Raw genomic sequence first — 21,125 nt, forward strand, 5'->3', positions numbered from 1 at the left:
CAGGTATAACTATACACTTACTGTAGCCTACCTTACAGGTATAACTATACACTTACTGTAGCCTACCTTACAGGTATAACTATACACTTACTGTAGCCTACCTTACAGGTATACTATACACTTACTGTAGCCTACCTTACAGGTATAACTATACACTTACTGTAGCCTACCTTACAGGTATAACTATACACTTACTCCTAGCCTACTATAAGTAAATAAAGACAAGTCAACTATACTTGTAGCTACTAGAAAACAAGGAGCTTCAGTAACACTTATGTCTATTATGGCCATTTCCAGAGGAACTGTTCTCCATAGTGTTTCTGGTGAATATATCCGTCAAGACAGGACTTACTGCAACACACTATAGGTACTGTTCCGAAAAGCCTAATATATTTATAACTACACTTCATTAGACGTACATTACAGGTTGCTATGGACTATACTCAAGTACCTATAAGTAAGTCCAAAGACAAAGTCAATAGTTGGTAGAAACTAGAAAACAAGGAGCTTCAGCACATAATCGTCATATTTGCAAATTTGCTAGAGACTTATTTTGACAACTGACAGAGCAGGCCAACAATGCTTCTTTAACACAACCTGACAGAGCGTTATAAAGTAGTATTTTCAATGAAGAATTCATGCTGAGATGATTTAATAAAGATAATTAAGCAATGGTAAATATTTAACGAATTGCGTCATTAAACACACCCGTTAAAATACACATGGGCCACAGTCATTTCACCACCCTTCATTTACATACGATGGTTGCCTTGTACTAAGGTCTAGCCATTTTTAATTATCGCTGATGTGTTTGTAAATCCACTGAGGATTGAGAATTTACATGAATTGCGGCTGATGAGTAGGCGATACTGTCTACTAGGCTTGGAGATACTGTGTCAATACACCTGTGATCGCAGTATAACACGAAAAAGCTTCATCGCTTCCAACCTGAATAGGACCCGATTAATAATGAATCATCCAAATTAATTTCATAAATCATCTTTCACCTTTCTTTGAAGTGGCTAATGCTTCTGACTAGAAAGAAAAGGAATTTTATTATTTAATACATGGACTTACATACCACCTAAGGGATAGGCTTATTCCGCTTAATAAGGTGTCTTCTCATAGGTATGAGTACAGTATGGATACCTAAGCTATGTTGTACAATACATCATATTGTTTATAACTGCTAATCCACTAGGTAAAGGAAAAAAAATTCCCTTGTTTATCAGAAGCTGACTTAAATGACTACTTTACTATAGACTTTAAAACACCTAGTTCAATTATCTTATTTAAAATGGAAGCTAACCTAAAGATTTTGTTTTTCAATTTACGTTTCACATTTATTCAACCAGTTCTGTTATCTTCCTTTTAAATTTTTTTTACAAAAATATATCTAGATGAAGATTAGCTGATAGAATTAAAATTCTTGATAAATGCAGATTGTCAGAAATTTCAAATCATATTTATTTTCCATTACTTGATTGCTTCAATGCACATACATAAACCCGTAGCAATTCTTTTGACAATTATCTTGGAACATATGGGATAGGAAATGTCTTGTTAATAATGATCCCTGAATCTGATCCCTCAAACTGATGTTTTACAAGTTGATTCTGATACATAACAACTGTCGTGATAAGTTAACTTACAGCATCTACCGCTGTAACAGTCAGATGTTTCGTCTGTTACAGACTTAAGACTGTCAGATTCAGAATTAACAGATTCCGATTAAAATCATGAAAGCTAATTATAACCTTTCTTATATAAACTTTAAATTACTTACTTTTCCTATTTACATTAGATAAGATTACATGTTTTCTAGGGTTAAGTAAACCATACTTCCTTGTCAGCTTGACTGCAGATCTCTGTTGATGTGGTTGTCTATACCCTTTATCTACTCTACAGTTGCACATGAAATCATGTCAGAGAAGGGGATAAAACAGGGACCATTCAAATGGAGCCCCTTTCACAATCATCATCTCAGTAAACTTCAAAGGTCATTAGCAATGGCACGCTATAATATAGGCGATACCATGTTACAGTTCTACTGCTTTACAAGTTATACAAGTTGGATTTCATGCTGATGAAGATATTAGGCCAAAAGAAAAAATATCTGTTTTTGTGATTATGCAATCATCCCTCATGTCCTCAGTAAAGTATGAAAACTGATGTTAATTGTTTAACACTGTCTCTATACAGTTATATTTCATTACTTTGCCAGTGTTTAACTTTTGTGTAAATGTCGACTAATTGTTTAAGGTAAATGTAAAAACATGTTAGAAAGCCTGGTTACATAACCCTGATTGGTAGCTGTACTGTTCTCTTCCATCACATGGAACTTGTTAATGTTTCATAGGTTAAGATTGATGTTTGTGGGCAAACTTAACTTCAAAACAGATTACGTTATAGACTGTTCCCAAGAAATCTAAACCGTTTTATCAGTTTTATTTTGTAATCTTACACGATCTTGAAACAAATAGGCAATTTGATTAGCACACATGGAAAATATTCTATAAATAGACTTCTGAGACAGCACAACAAACCTGATTTATAAAAACATTATATTAACACCAGTATCTGAATATGTCCTCCATACATTGTACATAATATTGAAATATTCTTCGTACAATGTACACGACTGAAATTATATATATACAATTCTAAAGCTGGTTTCATTGATATCACTATACAAACATTTTCTGCTCACCGAACCAGAGTAAACATGATTTAGCCTTAACTGAACTTTTTGACAGATACATGAATAAAGTTACACAATCCGCACCAAAGTCGGCGCTACTAAGTAGCGGGGGCAAATGCTCAGTCAGGTTTGTAATTGATTGATTTGGCAAACTTTTTTTTATTTCATATTTGAGATATCTCTTGTGAATTATAACGGTTTCGCATGAACCCATCACGGCCATAAAAATATAACCGTCAATTCAACAGCAAGGAAATTGGGATCTGTAAAATATTTGAATCATGCTATTTGCTACAAATAAAATACGATGGGATTTCCTCTTCCTTTGTGGAAATATGTACAACAAGTGATCCTATTGGATTTTCAAATTACTCTTTTACGGGTTTGCTTGCTACATTTAAAAGAGCTCTCTTATTGATAACAAAAAAGGCATGACTTCAATCTCAAATGTGGGATTTGGTACACGACTGTAGAGAAGCAATTCATGTCAACCACAAAATATTGAAAACAGATCTCGACACCTGGATCACATCACCTACCAACATGTCAGCTTTATCATCAAACAAAAACATCATATTTCTTTTATTTACTTATGAATTATAAAAAAACAAACTGGAGAACATTAATTCTGCTATCATAATTGATCAATACACATTCTCTTCTTTTGTAATCTTCACAGGAGTCTTTTGCTCTTGTTCTAATATCATATTTTAGAAAACTCTCATAAGATGTAAGCTGACAAATAATTTAAAAGATTGACAATGGCACACCTCTGGAGTGGAGTCCATTCTCATGAACCTGTGTCATGAAGATTAAATATTTTAGTATTTAACTTTTTGGGTACATTTTAAATGATGAGATTTTCACTACAATATAGTTAATTTAAAGATGCTAGCAAAATATAATATGTATATATGTAAATGTGTGTTTAACAGAATAGGTCTTAGTGAAAATATCAATCATGGTTAAAACATCTAATGTTGATCAGAAAAAAAATGTGATTCAGGTGTTGTATATAGACATTCCCCAGCTCATCCCCATTAAATCCCTCACACCCTCACACCCCCATCTCGTCATCATCCATCCCCAAACAAGCACCTGTCTACTGTAAGAATAACACCTTATATTTATGTATTTACCCAATTCACAAGTATACATTGCATACATAAAGCAATATAAAAGCTTGTATAGATAATACTATTAATAGGGAGATTGGTGGTCGAGACCTGCCAAAAGTACTACTATCAGTTAGCACACAAACTTTAGTGTGTAGGTATATCTGTATACAACATGAATGAAACGTGCAGTGAATAAATATTTAAATTAATGAATGAAAACATTCATTAGCAGCTGATAGTGTTGGTTGAGTGTAACAGTTTAGTTAACACCTGTATATTAAGTAATTGATAGCATGTAGTGAATGAAACATTTCACCAGTCATTTGTAAACCAACTGTTCACACAACATTGGTAGTGAGAAGTATTTCAGAACCCTGCAGCAAGGCTATATTTTACACAACTTTTTATCTGTAGGCTACTGTTCTAGGTCTGTTTCAAGTTTTTTGTGAACACGTTCAGAAATGTAGGGTTAAATAAACCAACAATTAGATATCAACACAAATATAACACCTTCCAAACTTTCAGCAGTACTATCAATAAGATATGAAGTGTTATAGTTAAGATAAAAAATGTACTTACAGTCGCTGTAGATTTGGCATAATGCTGAACAAATGACCAGGAATAGCAACTAATCTATTTCTGTCCAGTCGTCTGTAAAAAAATATGCATTACATTACTTACTTTGTTATAAATCATATTAAAAGTGTAAATGCATGTATTCTTTGAGGTCTGATTATTTTACATGTGTGTTCAGTTTCTTGTGAAACATTTGTAACTGCATGTTTATGTATGTTATAGTAATCTAATGTAATAACATTATATCATTATGTACTGGGTATATGTATCAAACATGTTCGAATATTTTTTTTCTCTTCGCCAAAATGAATAAAAGTGAGGTATGATATAAATTTCAACATTTTAATTTAAATGGTGTACATGTGATAATTAGGATTAAGGAGTGGATCTTTGTTGGAATAATGGACTTTATGAAACGTTTATAACACATATGACTTTCATTAGGCTTACTGTTCTATCAAAACTAAAATCAACTTCACTCATGCAGAAAAAAAAAGAAGCGAAAAAAATGGGTAGGCTAGTCATATCAGCTATAAATTTATCAAAAGACAAGGAGAAAAAGTGCGAGATTTGGTTTGTATATCAACAACATTGTCCATGAAGCAGGCTCCCGACCGACTCTGTTCAGCCGTGATGATGGCCAGTTTATTTTAAGTTTAGCATATTAATGTTTGTCAAAATTAAATGGAAAATGCAACATAAAACACAACTTCATATATTATTGTTAATTGTAACCCGAATGAATGCTTTGAATAGTTAATAGTGACCAAATTCAGATGAATCCTTCTGTAGATTTGTGTCTATCAGAATTCCGATTTCCCGCTGATTGTTACTTCCGGATTAGATTATTCTAATAGACCTCGTGAAACCAACTTCCGTGTCAATTTATCCGGATTTGGCGTACAAAGGAATATCATCTGTTAGCAAATATTGTGGATTTCAATGTTTTTACATACATATAAAAAAAATACAAACCAAAGGAAATTACTGTTTCGTTCTCATATTTATAGACATTAGTTGCTTTTGTCCCACCCCGAAATAAAACATTTAAAGTTAAAATGTTTCTCCGCCACCCAAATACAAAGAGGTCGCCTCTAACTTCAAAGTTGTGTATATTCAGCCCTATAGACCTACTTGGTATATTGTTTATCATTATTACGATCATTAACGCGGACAGGATGTTACTTTAATGCGCCTGTCTACCAACAGTCGTATCCATTCTCTTTAGAACGAGATACCCATGATAACTCCACGGCCACCTAAACGGTCCCGATGTTGTTAAATGGCACCTGTATCATTCAGAGATATCCTGATCAAATCAAACAAAATGGTCTTTCGTCATTGGATTTCCTTCGATAACAAGAGAATTGTCGAGCTATGCTAACGAAATCGCCTGCTTCTGCTCGTTATATAACCCACCTGTTTTCTGATTACCCCACAGATAATCTGACTAATAGATTCCCCTCTTTACACGGAGAAATCTTATCGTATTTTATTTCCACATCTTTCATTTACCAGCTTTACGATCGTCAATGAGATAGGACCGCGATATTCTAGACAATACTCTCCCGCATTATCTGTGCATTAGTTAGAATCACGTGGTCATCTGTGCCGCGAGTTTCTTCATCTAACCTACACAATGTTAGATGTCGCCTGTCAATACTTAAGTGGACGTTATATTGATTTCATTTAATTAAGTCTCCTAACGCTTCAACTGTTGTGTCTTGAGATGAGGTCAATAAGTAAACACTTACGATAAGACAAACGCCGTCTTATGGGTGTCTTCCAATGGGAGAAGATATGGGAGAATGATAGGTAGCTAAAACGATAGTAGTCTAGAGAAATGTTCCGCAAATTGAATTCAAGTGGTCCGGTGTTCATCACTGTCTTTTGACGTTCTAATAAAAGATATAATCCAGGCCAGAGTTCAACGATCATGTTTAAATTTAAAGAGTTAAGAGTTGGTCTTTTTTGTGTACTCTTTTATATCCACTGTTTCAAGTAGCCTTGAAAAATAATCATGACATGTAAAGCGTTTGCAGCGTCAAAAACATTTCAACGTCCGTCAGTCGACGGTCATGAGTGCGTTCCGGTTGCCAGAGATCACTAGACTGACCGTGGCTTTGATTGTTTCAAAGTTTCTTTTTCCAATCAATCACTGAAGTACACTGAAGACAAAGACCATTTGGCCAGTTTAGTTATCGGTCAGCAGAGAGTGATTCAGATAAAACTGCTGACCGTTTGTCCGAGCAAGAATAAACCATTAGGGATATATGCTTGACCAAAGGGTACGGGCACGTGGTCCCAAACCATGGGTTTTAGGCCGGACAAATACCATTATATTTAGCTAAAAACGTTTAATTGGCAAAAAAGAGCAAAAAATAAAAATAAAAAATATATCTAAAGCAATTTCATTAAAGAATTTATTTCTACTTCCCACTCACTATTTTAGATATTGTACATGTTTGTGGTAAAAATACCGTCTGCAGAAACTGTCTGAAGTGTACACTGTAGGTAATGTTTCGTAGTCCGAATTGATATGTCAGGAATTCCTAGCTAGCTCATGACAATGGCTCATTCCCGCCGGCTTTTTGTCATAAATCGCTCACAGTGGCCTAATTTAGAAGGATTAGGTAGCGACTATATAATTGCTACTGTGTATGTCCAACGAAACATACATCATTTTATTAGCAAAATAGTGAATTTCTTTCTCACGATTTTATTTCAATATTTCTTTCAAACTTGTATTAGAATACTAGATGGGTTGCATTGAGAAAATACATAAATGAGCTTTTGTTTTTAAACCCATTCAAAACAAAGTCTGAGATACTTGACAGGTGTATGTGATTTTGAAGGAACTATCTTTTAATAATTGATATGGTTTTGGAACAATAGCTATCAATAGATTATTTAATGAGACAGGTAAAAGATCGCCATCCCTTTCCTCGAGTCTATTCTATGAGTCCCTGGATGTAAGACACGAATGCCTTTCTCGGATGTATAAGGATATTTCCCATGTCTATCCAGGATATATTTGGATGTTTCCAATGCCTTTTTCCGAACGTATTTGGATGTTCTCGTGTCTATCCCGGATGTATTAGGATATTCCCATGCCTGTCCCGGAGTCTGCTAGTCTGGCTAACATGCCCCGTGTTGTAACCCCAGAAACTAGCTGTGCTGTGGGGCGTAAGTTGATCGTCTGATAAATCAGAGATATGTATCAATCCGAAATCATTATCATTGAAATCAAACCCTAACGACAAAAGGCAAACTTGACCCCTGGGGGTTCAACCTGTGGTCAAGATTTACTGCCGGACAATTGATTATCGAGATGGACAGATCATCAGTCCATTCAAGTATGTTAATAGGTAAACATATATAAATGGACACCATCAGGTCAATTGAAAACTTTCTCAAGAGTTAGTGCGATTACGTTGGAAACATTTGAAGTTTTTCTAAATTACGGAACCGGTCAGATACGTCTCCAAGTCGGAACAATTGCGCTATTGTATGCCATATAAACAACGTATAAGTTATATAAGATACCTAATACATATTTCTTTTATTGTCTAAAGATTTAATGAAGACAAAGTACAATAATATTAGCCTGTATTTAAGCCAATCACTGATCAAAAGTATCTGATATCTCCCTATCATTATGGGCAGATAGATCCGAGCGGTAGATATATGAACCAGCTGGACAGCTTTGCAAGGACAAGACATGGCGTACAACAAATATGTTGACAAGGTCGCGAGGCCAATGACTTGGGGCATACTTGGGCAACAATGTACCACATAGTTACCTAACCTGTTAATACAAACTTAGCAATGTGTTTAACGTCAGAATGAGAAAGATTGAGAAATCAATCAAGATATTCGTCTCCGGCAAAGCAAACAGGAAGGTAATGTATGGACATGGTCGCACCGGATACGGGTCCGATTCAATTATCGGCGTTTTATTGTTGCTCAAGGCTGGTGATAATGGAGTACAAACTGTTTTGTCGGGTCCACAATAGGGGCCGATAATAACCCCATATAAACGGATGTGATTTATATTTGAGAACGATCTAGGTTATCGATAGGACAGATCCACAGATATGTTGTTACATCATAACCCTTCGTCAACTCTTCACGTCACGCACCTGTTTCCCTGAACGTGGCGACGCTTACCGAAATATCTTAAATAGCAACATGACGAAGTGAAGGCGTGCTAAATGCTCTGAATACAATGACATTTGTCGTTCTATAACATGGCAACAATATGACAGAAACGGAAAGTCGCCAAATTGTTCACAGAATTATGTGAATTGTCAAAAGTGTCTACACAAGGCGTATGTCTTGGTGTCTGAAAGTCGTTACGAATATTGCCTGTTCTAGGTCCTGATTTATTCCATTAGCTGTAAAATAGATCAACTGATTGTGTTAATTTGATTGTGTATGCCGATTTTAATTACTATAACTTCCTTGTAACTTCCTTGTATGTATCGAGTACCTATCCGTCTCCGTCAAATTTACACTGAAACATTGCTACTGGTGTCGCCCATCTTATTTGTAGGATTAGAAGGGCGTATGCAAATGTATCTCATGGAGCGTAGAATTTGAGGGACGCACTTTAAAGGTGCACTTATATATAGGTGCAATATAAATAATAACAAGGAAAGAACGTTGTTCTTTGTTTGTTAATGAACTGGTCCCGGCACCAACTTCGGTCGATATACTTACAATCTCTCCATCTGTGTAAGGTCCTCAAACGATCCTCTTTCTATTGTGTGTATTTGATTTTCCAACAGTAATCTGTTAAAAAGAAACAAAATAAATCAAGCATGAAAATAACTGAAAAAGCATGTTTAATTTTAAAGAAAGCTCTCCGATGGGTTTTTTCCTGGAGGCACTAGTCCATCTGATTCTAACATTAAACTTTATGGTATAATGATTAAAAGCTAATGACAGTGGTATAAATTAACCACACAACGGGACCGCTGTCGTCTACACAAAGCCTGTAAACACCTTAGAACATCAATCGAACAAAACGCAACAAGACAATGCATGAAGCACCAAGGCAATAACAGAGACAATCCGAAGGTAATTTGATCCACTCGGAATGTCACTGATTACAAGGTAATATTCACGCTGGGTGGCGGGTAAACCCTTTTCATCCAAATCATTCATGGCGGTTAAAGATGTTTTAAACACGCGTCTAATTTCTAATGAACTCAATTCAACACGTTTTAATGTGGTCGAGATCAGTTAGCTTAAGATGTCTTCCCGGCACGAAACGAGCTTCATTATTGTTTTAATATAAGTATCACAGCGCAATACACGTGTAAAATTAATCACGGGAAACATTGTATGTCTAAAAGAAAATATCCCCAGCCAATGAAAATATCAAAGTAATATTCTGTATGTATAGTTTACAGACAAGTTTTTGACGAATAACTTATTTCACTATACTTTAACGGCTTGATTAGATTTTGAAAAGATTTCCCCGTCAAGCAGAGTGGAAAACTGATAACACACTAATATGGTTAGCATGTTGGCTCACATTTCACGGAATCAAGAAGTTAGTTATGAAACGTCTTTGTGGATCTTTTGAGCTTTGGATATGGCGTAGTGGTTTTGCACCTGGACAGGGCTAAACGATCAACCAGATTCGTGTTTTAACGATTCAAACTTCACGCAAAGTTGAAAGGCAATCACTGATTCAGAAAGCATACATTCATCAACATGATCTTTATCACTTTTCCGGAAGTTCGCTTTGTTTTGATTAAGTTCCAGTCCGGTTTTTTAATTAGTAGCTAGATGTCCGGTATCCTCTTCAATCTGCAAATTACGTCATCAGATTCGCAGTGCACACCGATATATTGTTTATATATTGTTTACAGGGAGCGGTTGACAAAACAATTACGATATATACTTATACTACTGCTGATCAGTCAGCGGTATACATATCGGAAGCGGAACAGTGATCTGTTCACTTATATTCTGTGGTAATGTCATAATGTACAACTAATGGTGTACTTGGACTTATACACTTGTAAAACCACAGGGACCTGGCACGAAATTTTTTAACCAAAACTGGTATACATATATATATATTATATAATATATATATGTATACTATTGGTTAAAAATTTTCGTGCCGAATGTCACGAAATAGTGTTCACGCCTTGTAACCTGATACGCGTGAAAATGGACAATTGAAGGGTGTCGGGGAAGTTACAGCGAGTCACCGATATCGAATGGTCACTAAAAATTGCTGCAGTTCCACTGAATGGAAAACACAGGTATTTTCGAGCCGAAAATTTTTAACCAATAGTATACATATATATATTATATAATATATATATATGTATACTATTCGTTAAACATTTTCGTGCCAGGTCCCTGTGTGTAAAACACTTACAAATCACGAGAAACGCCAACATTTTTTTCACAATTTGATTTCAATTCATTTACTTACTGAAGGTTTGCAGCCTATTGATTTTACTAAAACGAAAAGGAAAATATCCTATGATGATTAACTCCACATCGAACACAAAATACGGTGTTATTTTACATATCTTCAATCCCAAGTAATAACCAGTGACACTGCAGAAGAGTTGGGTTGCAAATCTGTCGTTTAATTTTGCATCATTAATTTCAAACCATAAAAAGTATATTTCACGATTGGATTTTTTATTGAATGGCTCCACAAATCTTGATCCGACCTGTTATTTTCCTTCCGCTTGAGTAAGAAGTTTATGAATTAACAGTTCTAGACATATCGGTTTACGATGTCGGACGCCACAAGTCAGGCAAAAGTCGCGTTCCTCAGGGCATTTGTAGATATCATCTACAGGGACATTGTATGGGTAGAAACCTTGTATCTATTATTTCTTTGGGTCCTTCAGTTTCCCATTCACTACCAGTTTCGGCCGTAAATCATATACATGTACCGGTAATTATAAACTAGAGAAATTATCGCTATCTGTACAATGGGGGACGGCCTAATGGAGGTTTCAAACAACTCTCTAGGACATCATTATACCTGTGTTTTCCATTCAGAAATTTCTGATACAAATGTGTGATTTATGATAAAATTTGACAGTGATATGATGTACAGAAACCATCAGTACAAAACATGTGACAATATTTCCTCTCGTATCGGTGACTCGCTGTAACTTCCCCCGACACCCTTCAATTGTCCATTTTCACGCGGATCAGGTTATAAGGCGTGAACCCTATGTTTTAACATCGCGTTTTCCATCGATGTGCTCGATAAAGTTACGAATTTTCCGCCCATTTAGCGATACTTTCGCTCGAATTTCATAACAACGGCACCAAAGCCGTAAATCCAGACCTAGATTAGCCAAGTCTACGGGCCGGGTCGAAAGTTAAGACTAAATCCTAGATAACACATTGATATTGGGCCTTAATCACACCCAAAATATATCCGATAGGTCCAAGGCGAGAAATACAAGTTTCTGGTCCAATTTTATTTTCTAAATTGGGTAAAATAACACAATAGAAATAGTTATACCACCACTTTCAATTAAAGGTTATAATTATATTGATGTAATCGAAGTCTTTATTATTGCCATTTCATTCCTAGATGGAAGTTAAAAGTCGCACTTTACAAACAACTTGCTGAATTTCTCAAGATCGAAAGGTCGGAAGCTATACTGATGGGATCTTTAAAAAGTTAAAAGTCGGCCTGGGCGCGGTTTTGAAATAAGAAAAATTAATCGAGAATATTACAATGATATAAAGGATATTTGTTGTGATTTTCGATAAAAGACGATAGTGGTTATAGCTGTCTATAGAGCATGCATAATGAAAATCGCTTAATCATGAAGTCGAAATATATTATATCATACTGATTACGCCCGAGGAAGTGTAAATATCAATTAAATAGTTCAACTTATTTTTGTTTAAACTGTATTTTCCCGAAAAACACGCACACAAAATCAGCCAATTAACGAAATATCAAAAATATCCATTTTCCCAAATATGCACTAGCCCCGATTTCATCATTCATGAACTAGGGAAATACCATAGATATAAATTAGTAGAGAAAGGTATTACGAAAGCTAAGGGGGGAAATAAGGAAATTGGCTATGTAAGTGGAAACGTCTTGTCAATCTACACATCAAAACGTCTGACGTCTACAATTGCGAACCGTAAAACGTATTACATCTGAAAACTTAATTGACGGGAATTTGTCTCATTTTGATATTCCTTTACGAGTTTGACATCAGCCCATTATACAGGTTTTGTTTGGGTATAATTCACACAAAGTCGCTATAAGTAAACACTCACACCTCGGTAATGATTTATTACATCACCAGTGTTGGGCTGGATTGGGTATCGATCTCCGACTCTAAGACTGAGGGTCAACATATCACCTTTGTAGTAACATCTGATTTAAGTATGGATAGCTTCATCTAACATCACTCGCAATGTGATTTGGTGACTATAATCCACATACTCAATGTGACATTTTCTTTATCTACATGGTAAATATTTCTTGTCTAAAACGTATTTTTATTTTGACCTAAATTAAATTCGATGAATTTACAACATTTTGATCTTATTTTACTCACAATTCGAGAGATGACAAATATCTGAGAAAAAGACAACAAGATTCTCATACCTAACATAGCTTAGAAACCTTACTTATTGTTCCACCTGTTTAGAAGTTACGTATGGACGGAAACAAAGGCTGAATGTATTATGAGCGGGTGCAGGAAAATGTCTGATATTTGCAGAAAGGATTATATTTATCGCACACTTAAGCCCCGACTACCCATTTCTGTGTTTATGATAGCTAGTCTCTTTGTTCACACGAGGAGAACTCCACAGAAATTGAAATATTTCTACGGTATATTACAGATTTAAATTGTATGCAGAGTTTGCCAAATACTTATGAACGTCAAATCGGCACGGATATTGCTAACGATAACCCACGAACACTGAATAGAGGGGATTTCGTGTAGGGCGTTTTGTTTGAACAAGGAAAAAGGCAAAATGACTATTGGAAACACTAACTTTGTGTACCCTCGTATTACCGGAAGCTTATACTGCTATTTCGAGTATCTAATTTGTTTTTACTGTACTAGGAACGAAAAACACAAGGACCTGGAGTTTGGCGCTCTAATATTTGTTTTATTGGAGTGGAGGACACCGTATATTGCCGTTAATCCTTATACCAGAACCTTGCCATTATACCTACATGTTGTCATAGACCACCGCCTCACGTGTTCTACCGCGCACTGAAATGCACGTGTGGTATGCTTATTACCTCAATGCTCAACAGTGTCAAACTTCCAAAGGTAACAATTACCCGAGTGGAACATAATAAAAACAATATGATTGTATGTTTGATTGTTTTTTCTCTATTTCACCTTTATGTCCACATGGAACATAAATCAGTTTCTCACAGACAATGAAACGTTAATAAAAACAAGGGAAACGCGCACAACCTCTCCAACACGTGCATTCCGTATAGTCGTTATCTTCGCCCTAACGACAATAGCGATGACGTTTACATCACTAGACGACAATGTGTGTCTATACTGAAACAGACAGAGGTCTGGTGCGACATCCAGTTCACATGAGAACGCCGATCTGCGGGTATATACAAAACACACGTCTTCTCTCCTCTGGTATGCAGAACACTTACATAGGGCTGATGCGGGACATCTGTTTTTACGTCAGTTAACTACCATGTTTAAACACCGTGAAATCTACTTAGCGTGTCCCTTGTTACATGTCTTTAGTTGTAGCTGGGGGTTCGGATAATCCTTCACCCCACCCCCTTCACGGTGAACCTAGGAGATCCATTAGCGCGCATCAAAGATGGTATACTTCTATCTATTGATAAACAGATAAGTTATTGTTTTGTTTTCCCGTATACTTTTTTACTCTATTTGTACCTTTATCTTGGGTTGGCAAATCTTAGTATCAACCTCAAGTCAAAACATTGTGATTACCGTATCTCAGAAATGTATATATCGGATACTGATAAAGATAAGAATTACGTACATTTAACACACCTACAAAATACATTTCATACACCAAAAATACATCCCAGGCCTCGTTTTAATCCAGAGCTCTTCGATTTTCACATAATATTGTTCTAATTGAAATCGGGCAATATGTGTCTGCTGTCAACACTCCGCAAGCCTTATGTTAACCAGCCGAAATCTTACAGCCGGATTGAGATATGCCTCTTTGTTTGACACATCTATGTACAATTCTGTTCATGTTTTATTGACTACTCATTTGCTTGTGTGTTAAGTCTCTTGATTTCTATACTTACAAATTCCGTAGTTGGCGGTATCCCTCAAAGTCCCTTCTTCTTATAATTGTAATGTTGTTACCTTGTAAATCTCTGCAACGAAAAAGGTGGAGTTGAAAATGAATTTATATAATTATTCTACGATTGGCAACAGAATCGTAGGGTGGAGTATCATAATAAAAAAAGGTTTTTTATTTGATTTAACTTCCAATATAAGCTGTTTTTCTTCAATTTGATTTATGCCAAATGAAGAAAACTTAAATTGTATAAAACAAATTCAATAAATTAATTTCGTCGCCTGTATTACGGTTCACAATGTTTTTATCACGATAAGCAATCGCCATCAATGATTATACAGATAGTAATATGTCATATAAGTATAATATCATTCTAGCATGACTAAAGTACAGATCAACTTTCTCAATTCTCGTCCTTATTTTTATTCCAATTTTTGGTATAATATTCATGTCTTTCACTCACAATCTTTTTTTGTTTTGGCACACGCATAAATGACATCCATTCCTATCACGTCGGCTACAAAAGCCACTTTTGTGTGAGTTAAGTAGGACCATCTACATCAAATACACTTAATATGTCTACAGCAGAATTAGCAATTAGTGTGTGTAGGTCTGTCGAATGTCAGCCCTGGTGTACATGCAGACCTACCCCAAGTCATAACTCCTGTTTTATGTTTCTCACGTGCATGGGCGCGCGTACGAATAATTCAAAATAAAGAGTTCGGTCTCTTGTGTAGTTTGATGGTAAATCTGCTTCCAGTTTTATCAATTATCGCTAGCTCAATGTAAATCCTACAATATATCATGGAGCCCGTCGTATCGCGCGCATGTCACGTGAAACGAAAAATATAGCGCATTCATGTTATCAAAGCCATCACCAATTATAAGGGATTCGGCCGAGCATATGTCTATATTAATTTTTGAAACATATCTAAACAAATTATTTATTGAGAACACGTGATTTGTATTTAGCGCGTGCGTTTTCCCAAAACCTATATAGCAATCCCACTTGACGTTTATCAACAGTGCCTCAAACTTTTATCTATATTAATTTCAGACTATACGTGAAGTCAAAATGCTAGCCAATATTCCAGTCGCCCTAGTGAGCCGAGCAGTTTGAAAACACGTGCACATGCGTTTTATGCTTCTGAGTTTGCCTGTTAAAGTATTTTGTTTACAGATTTTTTAGATGAGATGTCCATGCGAAGCTTATCTCTAGGAGGGAGGATTTTCTGGGGTCGAGATGATACGAACTAAACTGGTGGTGAAGCGTACACGTGGAGCGTTAAAAACATAGCCCTTATGTCCTAAACTTTCTCTACTCGTTCCTATCATTCCAAAGTCTGTTACCAGGTGCTGGTCAATGCACGCGTCACAAGGGCCGTTCTCGTTTATATGATTGTAGTAGTGGATTTAGTTTTTTTGTTATAACGGAACTGTTGATTTTATGTTATTTTAGACGAAACTTGACCAATACTTCAACGACATGTAACTATCATTCTGAAAACGGTCAAACCGATTAGGTTGCTCCCTGAAAAGGAAAACACTCAATGCTTAAACTATTATATCTAACATCATTTGGTTCTGGGCATATTCATTTCAAACTGAAGGACATCCGATACAACACATTAAAAAACAACTTAATGATCACATTTTACAAAGTCAGTAACTCTTAGTACAACTTGCTAGTTCCTTCTTTGTAGCAAATTTGATATGTTTTGAGAAAGCTCGTATTTGATGAAGCATGCAAATGGTATAAAATGTATACAAAAAATGTATATTAGGCCGGTGTTACGTTTAAGACTATAACTGTGTACGGGTGAGCGACAGGTTACAGGGACTTGTGATAACAGGCTCTTTGTGTCTCGTTTTCTCCCATCTTATCTGCCCTCAAACGTAGCACGTGCTGCGTTCTTCCGTGAAAACTGCGTTAATTATCGGTGACGTGTTTCGGTGACATACATCTCGCGGGTATAAACATAGTTCTCGTGAAACCTACAGCTTATAAATACCATCCCGTCAGATTCTACATTTCACACCAACACACACAACAAAACAAGAGAGCTTTGACTTTTACCGTATTACATAATTTCAGCACTTTTGCACGTGTTTTGTTCATATCGATCGATAAAGTTGTGAGCAAACCATCATTTGGATTTGACTAAATAATGCATACTTTATCAGATGTAGGTATAATTCAAATCAAATGTTTACGTGAATTTATATTTAGGAGTAAATTGCGATAAACTGTTTATAATATTATATTACAGTTGCTCTTATTGTTTTCGTTCAAATCGTTTATTGTCCACACACATGTACATTAGATAGGAATGCCAAACGACAACGTTTTTACGTCCAAATCATTCTTGATAAGACAATCAGCAATTTTGTGTCCTCTTAGGATTTTTTGAATTTATAGAATTATAAAATTAAACTATTATAAAGACCTTTCTACCAGATAAAAGTTAAGGTGACATTACTATAGAGCATCGATTACATATAATTATCGACTGACAATAAACACTTGTCGGCGTACCTGTGTATGTGATGTACAGGTGAGATAAATAATTGGTATTATTGGGGGTTATTAAACACACTATATAGGTGTATTATAGACTTTCGCCAGATGAATGAGAGTGTTAAGTTCAGGACATAATAAGATGTTAACAGAATAGATCGATTCTCCTAGTTATCAATAACAATCGTTATGAATTATAACTTATAAATCAGTCAGTTAGGAAACAACTGAAAATAACGTCGTTGATAAATGCTTTCAGGTCTAATTTCAGACAATGATGAATTTTGATTTTTTTCTCTTTATACAATAAATGTGAAGATTATCTTTTGATTATCGCCAGCCAAACCAGAACTATCATTTACCCATCAGATATATCAGGTGATACCAGGGACACGATTTGGCGCCTTGTCCCCGGGGAAAAGAACAATGGTGTCGGCACTAGCTAGGGCACACAAATTCTGATAATATTTCAATAACCGGTCGATATTTTTGTGATGGCCTCGGGGTATAAAAACTCATTTTAAAAATATCATGATGTCATTTCTAATAACAGCTTAAGGACATATTGTAAATCAACTATTTGTAGAGCGTCTGTCATCGCTCTGGTTTGTGATTATTTAATGATACGGCCACATTACGTAACGCCAATATCGTAAACCTGCCAGAGAAACGCAATTTTAATATTTGGAGACAACTTGAAAAATGAAAGGGTTGAGTTTTTCTGTCACTTGTCCTCAGATTTATGTAAAATAGGAAACATTAATTAAAAAAGAAGCTTGGCTCTCATTAACAACTGTGTTTATTTATGATTAGTGTTATGGCGATAATTGTGAGAAATATTTATACAAGTTAAAGATGATGTAAAAAGCTGAGGAGGTATGATTTATAACATATGCGTCATTTTCAGTTTATTTCTTATGATTGTGAAGTACTTTGAATGCTATCTAATGTAAAGAAGTATTGAGATGGGTTCTATAACCTATAGTTTGTCATTGTAATTGGTCTGTTATAGCTTTTGGTATTTTGGTAAAAAAAACCCGTTTTTGGAATATTGTGAAGGATTTGATAGTCCAACTGTTGTCAACATTGTTTTATTTTCTATCGAAATTCATTGTCGTCACCTTATCAGAAACTTATGTTAAATTCAATAAAATTATACGATGTCCTGCCACTTTTTGTTGAAATTGATTTAGTTATTTTAGAGAAGTTGCATATAATCTTGTTATTTTTATTTGTTAATTTTCCAATAAGATATACGTCCTTGAATATGCCTATACATGTAGTAGAGTATTTTTTTCTTGAATTAAATTAAAAAATTGATAGATTCTAGCATTTCACAGAAAAATTGACAAAATCTTTAATTGCAGCTCAAAATATGAATTTCCTGAATTTTCTAATTGTGAAACATCGATTGTTTTGTGGGTAGCGATTCCCATATACAACAGTACGACTTGTTACATTGACAGAAAGATGGGACTCGGTGGAATACATTTCGTGTCAGGACGACACTTGATAAAAACTCTGGAATGTGCACTTAACGGAAAGGAGGCTTGTTTATAGACATCAAATATGTAAAAACGCCACATAACATGTCTCGTTCTATATCTAGTATTGTCTGGAAAAAACACAAATAGGGGAGAGGGACCTATCTGTGGTCGTTAACAAACGATATATACTGTAAAAACACTCCTCACGTCGATCCAGTGTATTGAAGTGACTCCACAACCTATTTTAGTGCTAACTTGTAAAATTTAATTGGGACATTTTGAATTTTTTTAACCTACACACTGAAATTGATTTTGTGAAAGGTTTAAGCGACAGCGTTCTCCCTTACCCCGAGAGATTAGGTTATGGAAGTATTAGTGGGGGTTTATAATGCACGCTCCGATTAAATACGATTTATAGATACATGTTAATGAGATTTTTATTACGCTGGATTAAGAAATTGTTCAAACTAATGGGATCGGCTAACTATGAAATAATTGCCTCGGGTATATGTTTTGTATTAAGTTCTTAAACTTCAGAAACAAATTAGGAATTTATAAAATTTATCTAGATTTTGAGAAATACTTACATTTTATGTGCCTGTTTCGGCATATCCTGTGGGACATTATTAAATCCTCGAAATGCACAATTGACAGTCTTTCCTTCACACACACATTTCTCGGGACAAATTCCATACACACATTCTAAAGAACTTAGTAGTATAAAAACACAATAAATCCAAAATGAATCCATGTTGAATTTTAAATATCCTTTGGGTTTCATCTTCATTTTTTTAATATTTAGAAAAAATAATAATACACAAAATTATCCAGTTATGAAATATAAATCCATGTCGATTTTGACTGGCCTACATTGTAAGTTGTGTAGCTATCCTTGCTAGGTATAGGTGTAAGGTAACCCTCGCGATGGTATACACTATAAATAAGGTTACTAATAATACCGCTTACTATTACATTACTACCCCTTTAACGCTATCACACTGGTGCATATAAATCCCGTAGGCGACCACAGTCCGTTAGACCACTGTACAGGTATATATAGCTAACAAATATGCCGAAAAACTGATGGTGCACAACGATCTAGCTATAGGCGTATTCCCAACTTTTTTGTCGAATTTTTCCTCCACAATCTCGGTAAATCCATTTGTTGTTGTTCCGTACAGCCCATACCGTTAGCCTGACCATATACTACACACGCCGAGCTTGGTACGGTCCATTGCCATGTGGGGGAGATAACTAAGTTTGTACACACTAAACTCTGAGCCAATCCGGTCTCGTCCGTGAGCGCTGTCGGACTAAAACTGTCAAACTATTCGCGCATAAAGAACACAGACAGTTACTCATGGATGAAAACTCAGGTCTCTGATTATTCAATGTAAGAAACTATTTTATTGAGTTTAGTAGTCAAAGTTTAGTAAATGTGTGTGGAGGCCCAGGTCTCTGATTTTGGTATATAGAATTTATTTATTGATAAGTTTTAGTAAAATTGTTTAGTATTAACCCAGGTCTTTGGTTTTTAGGGTTTATTCACTGTAAGAAATTGTCTTCTTGATATCTTTAAGTAAAATTGTTTAGTGTTTAACCATTTTAAAATGAAGAAGATTTTCACTTAATGTTTCAACGAACGATTTGAAGACAATGTTTAGGAAATATTTTGAATTACGGATTGGAGTACACTGCGATTCTCGGCACTATCGCAGACAATTAGTGTACGATCATTTTCATCTAAACAAATATTTGTTATTCAATCGGTCTACAGTTTAATTAACAAAACAAGTGGCAATTATAATACTCTAACGATAATTAAATGATGTGTCGATTAAGTACCTAAATGTCAGCATTCACCTGCGCACTTTAATTATAAACATTCCATTTGTAATAACAAAACAGCCCTCTGACATCTGATAACATTTCTCTAGCACTACAACCTGCATCATGGAGAAAAGTGTATCACATTCCGTACTTAACATGTCTATGTTAACTTTATATGTGCAGACTGTTTGATAAATACAACAAAGTTTTTGTTTTCGCAGCTTATCTGTCTGATCTAATTACCTGGACACTACTAATTATCAGATAATTTGCATATTTGTTTCTCAGTACTCCTACATTTTTAAGGACTTAATACCCTTTACAGTATCGTGGGAAATAGAAGCATCAATGTAATCGGCTCATCTTATCTTGTGCTATGTCTGTGGTAGAAGCTTAATTAGAAAGTGTTGTGTACTCCGTCTCGTCATATTAAGTATATCTATATACAGGTATGGGAGGTTAACTAAACTCGATTGATAAGTATATACTAACAGTATAAGTCGGCAGAGACACATTAACTCCGGACGTCTGCAGAGCCAGACCTGGACAGGACACGAGTTACTCATACTGGGTCGGGTTACTAGTGACAGGACGATTTT

The 21,125-nt window shown here is 35.4% G+C and overlaps 1 protein-coding gene across 1 annotated transcript in view; it reads right to left on the reverse strand.

Annotated features, from left to right (window-relative positions):
- The window catches only part of LOC138334721 (protein slit-like), a 104,888-nt gene extending 84,878 nt beyond the window's left edge, over positions 1–20,010 (reverse strand). The window contains exons 1-4 of the mRNA XM_069283408.1: positions 19,284–20,010; positions 14,696–14,767; positions 9,118–9,189; positions 4,399–4,470 (exon numbers count right to left, since the gene is read on the reverse strand). Coding sequence (XP_069139509.1) covers positions 4,399–4,470; positions 9,118–9,189; positions 14,696–14,767; positions 19,284–19,483 — 416 coding nt within the window. The 5' untranslated portion in view covers positions 19,484–20,010. The remainder of the gene's footprint in view (positions 1–4,398; positions 4,471–9,117; positions 9,190–14,695; positions 14,768–19,283) is intronic.
- Positions 20,011–21,125: the final 1,115 nt, after the last annotated feature.

Source organism: Argopecten irradians, chromosome 11, assembly GCF_041381155.1.
Source record: "Argopecten irradians isolate NY chromosome 11, Ai_NY, whole genome shotgun sequence".
Classification (NCBI taxonomy): domain Eukaryota; kingdom Metazoa; phylum Mollusca; class Bivalvia; order Pectinida; family Pectinidae; genus Argopecten; species Argopecten irradians.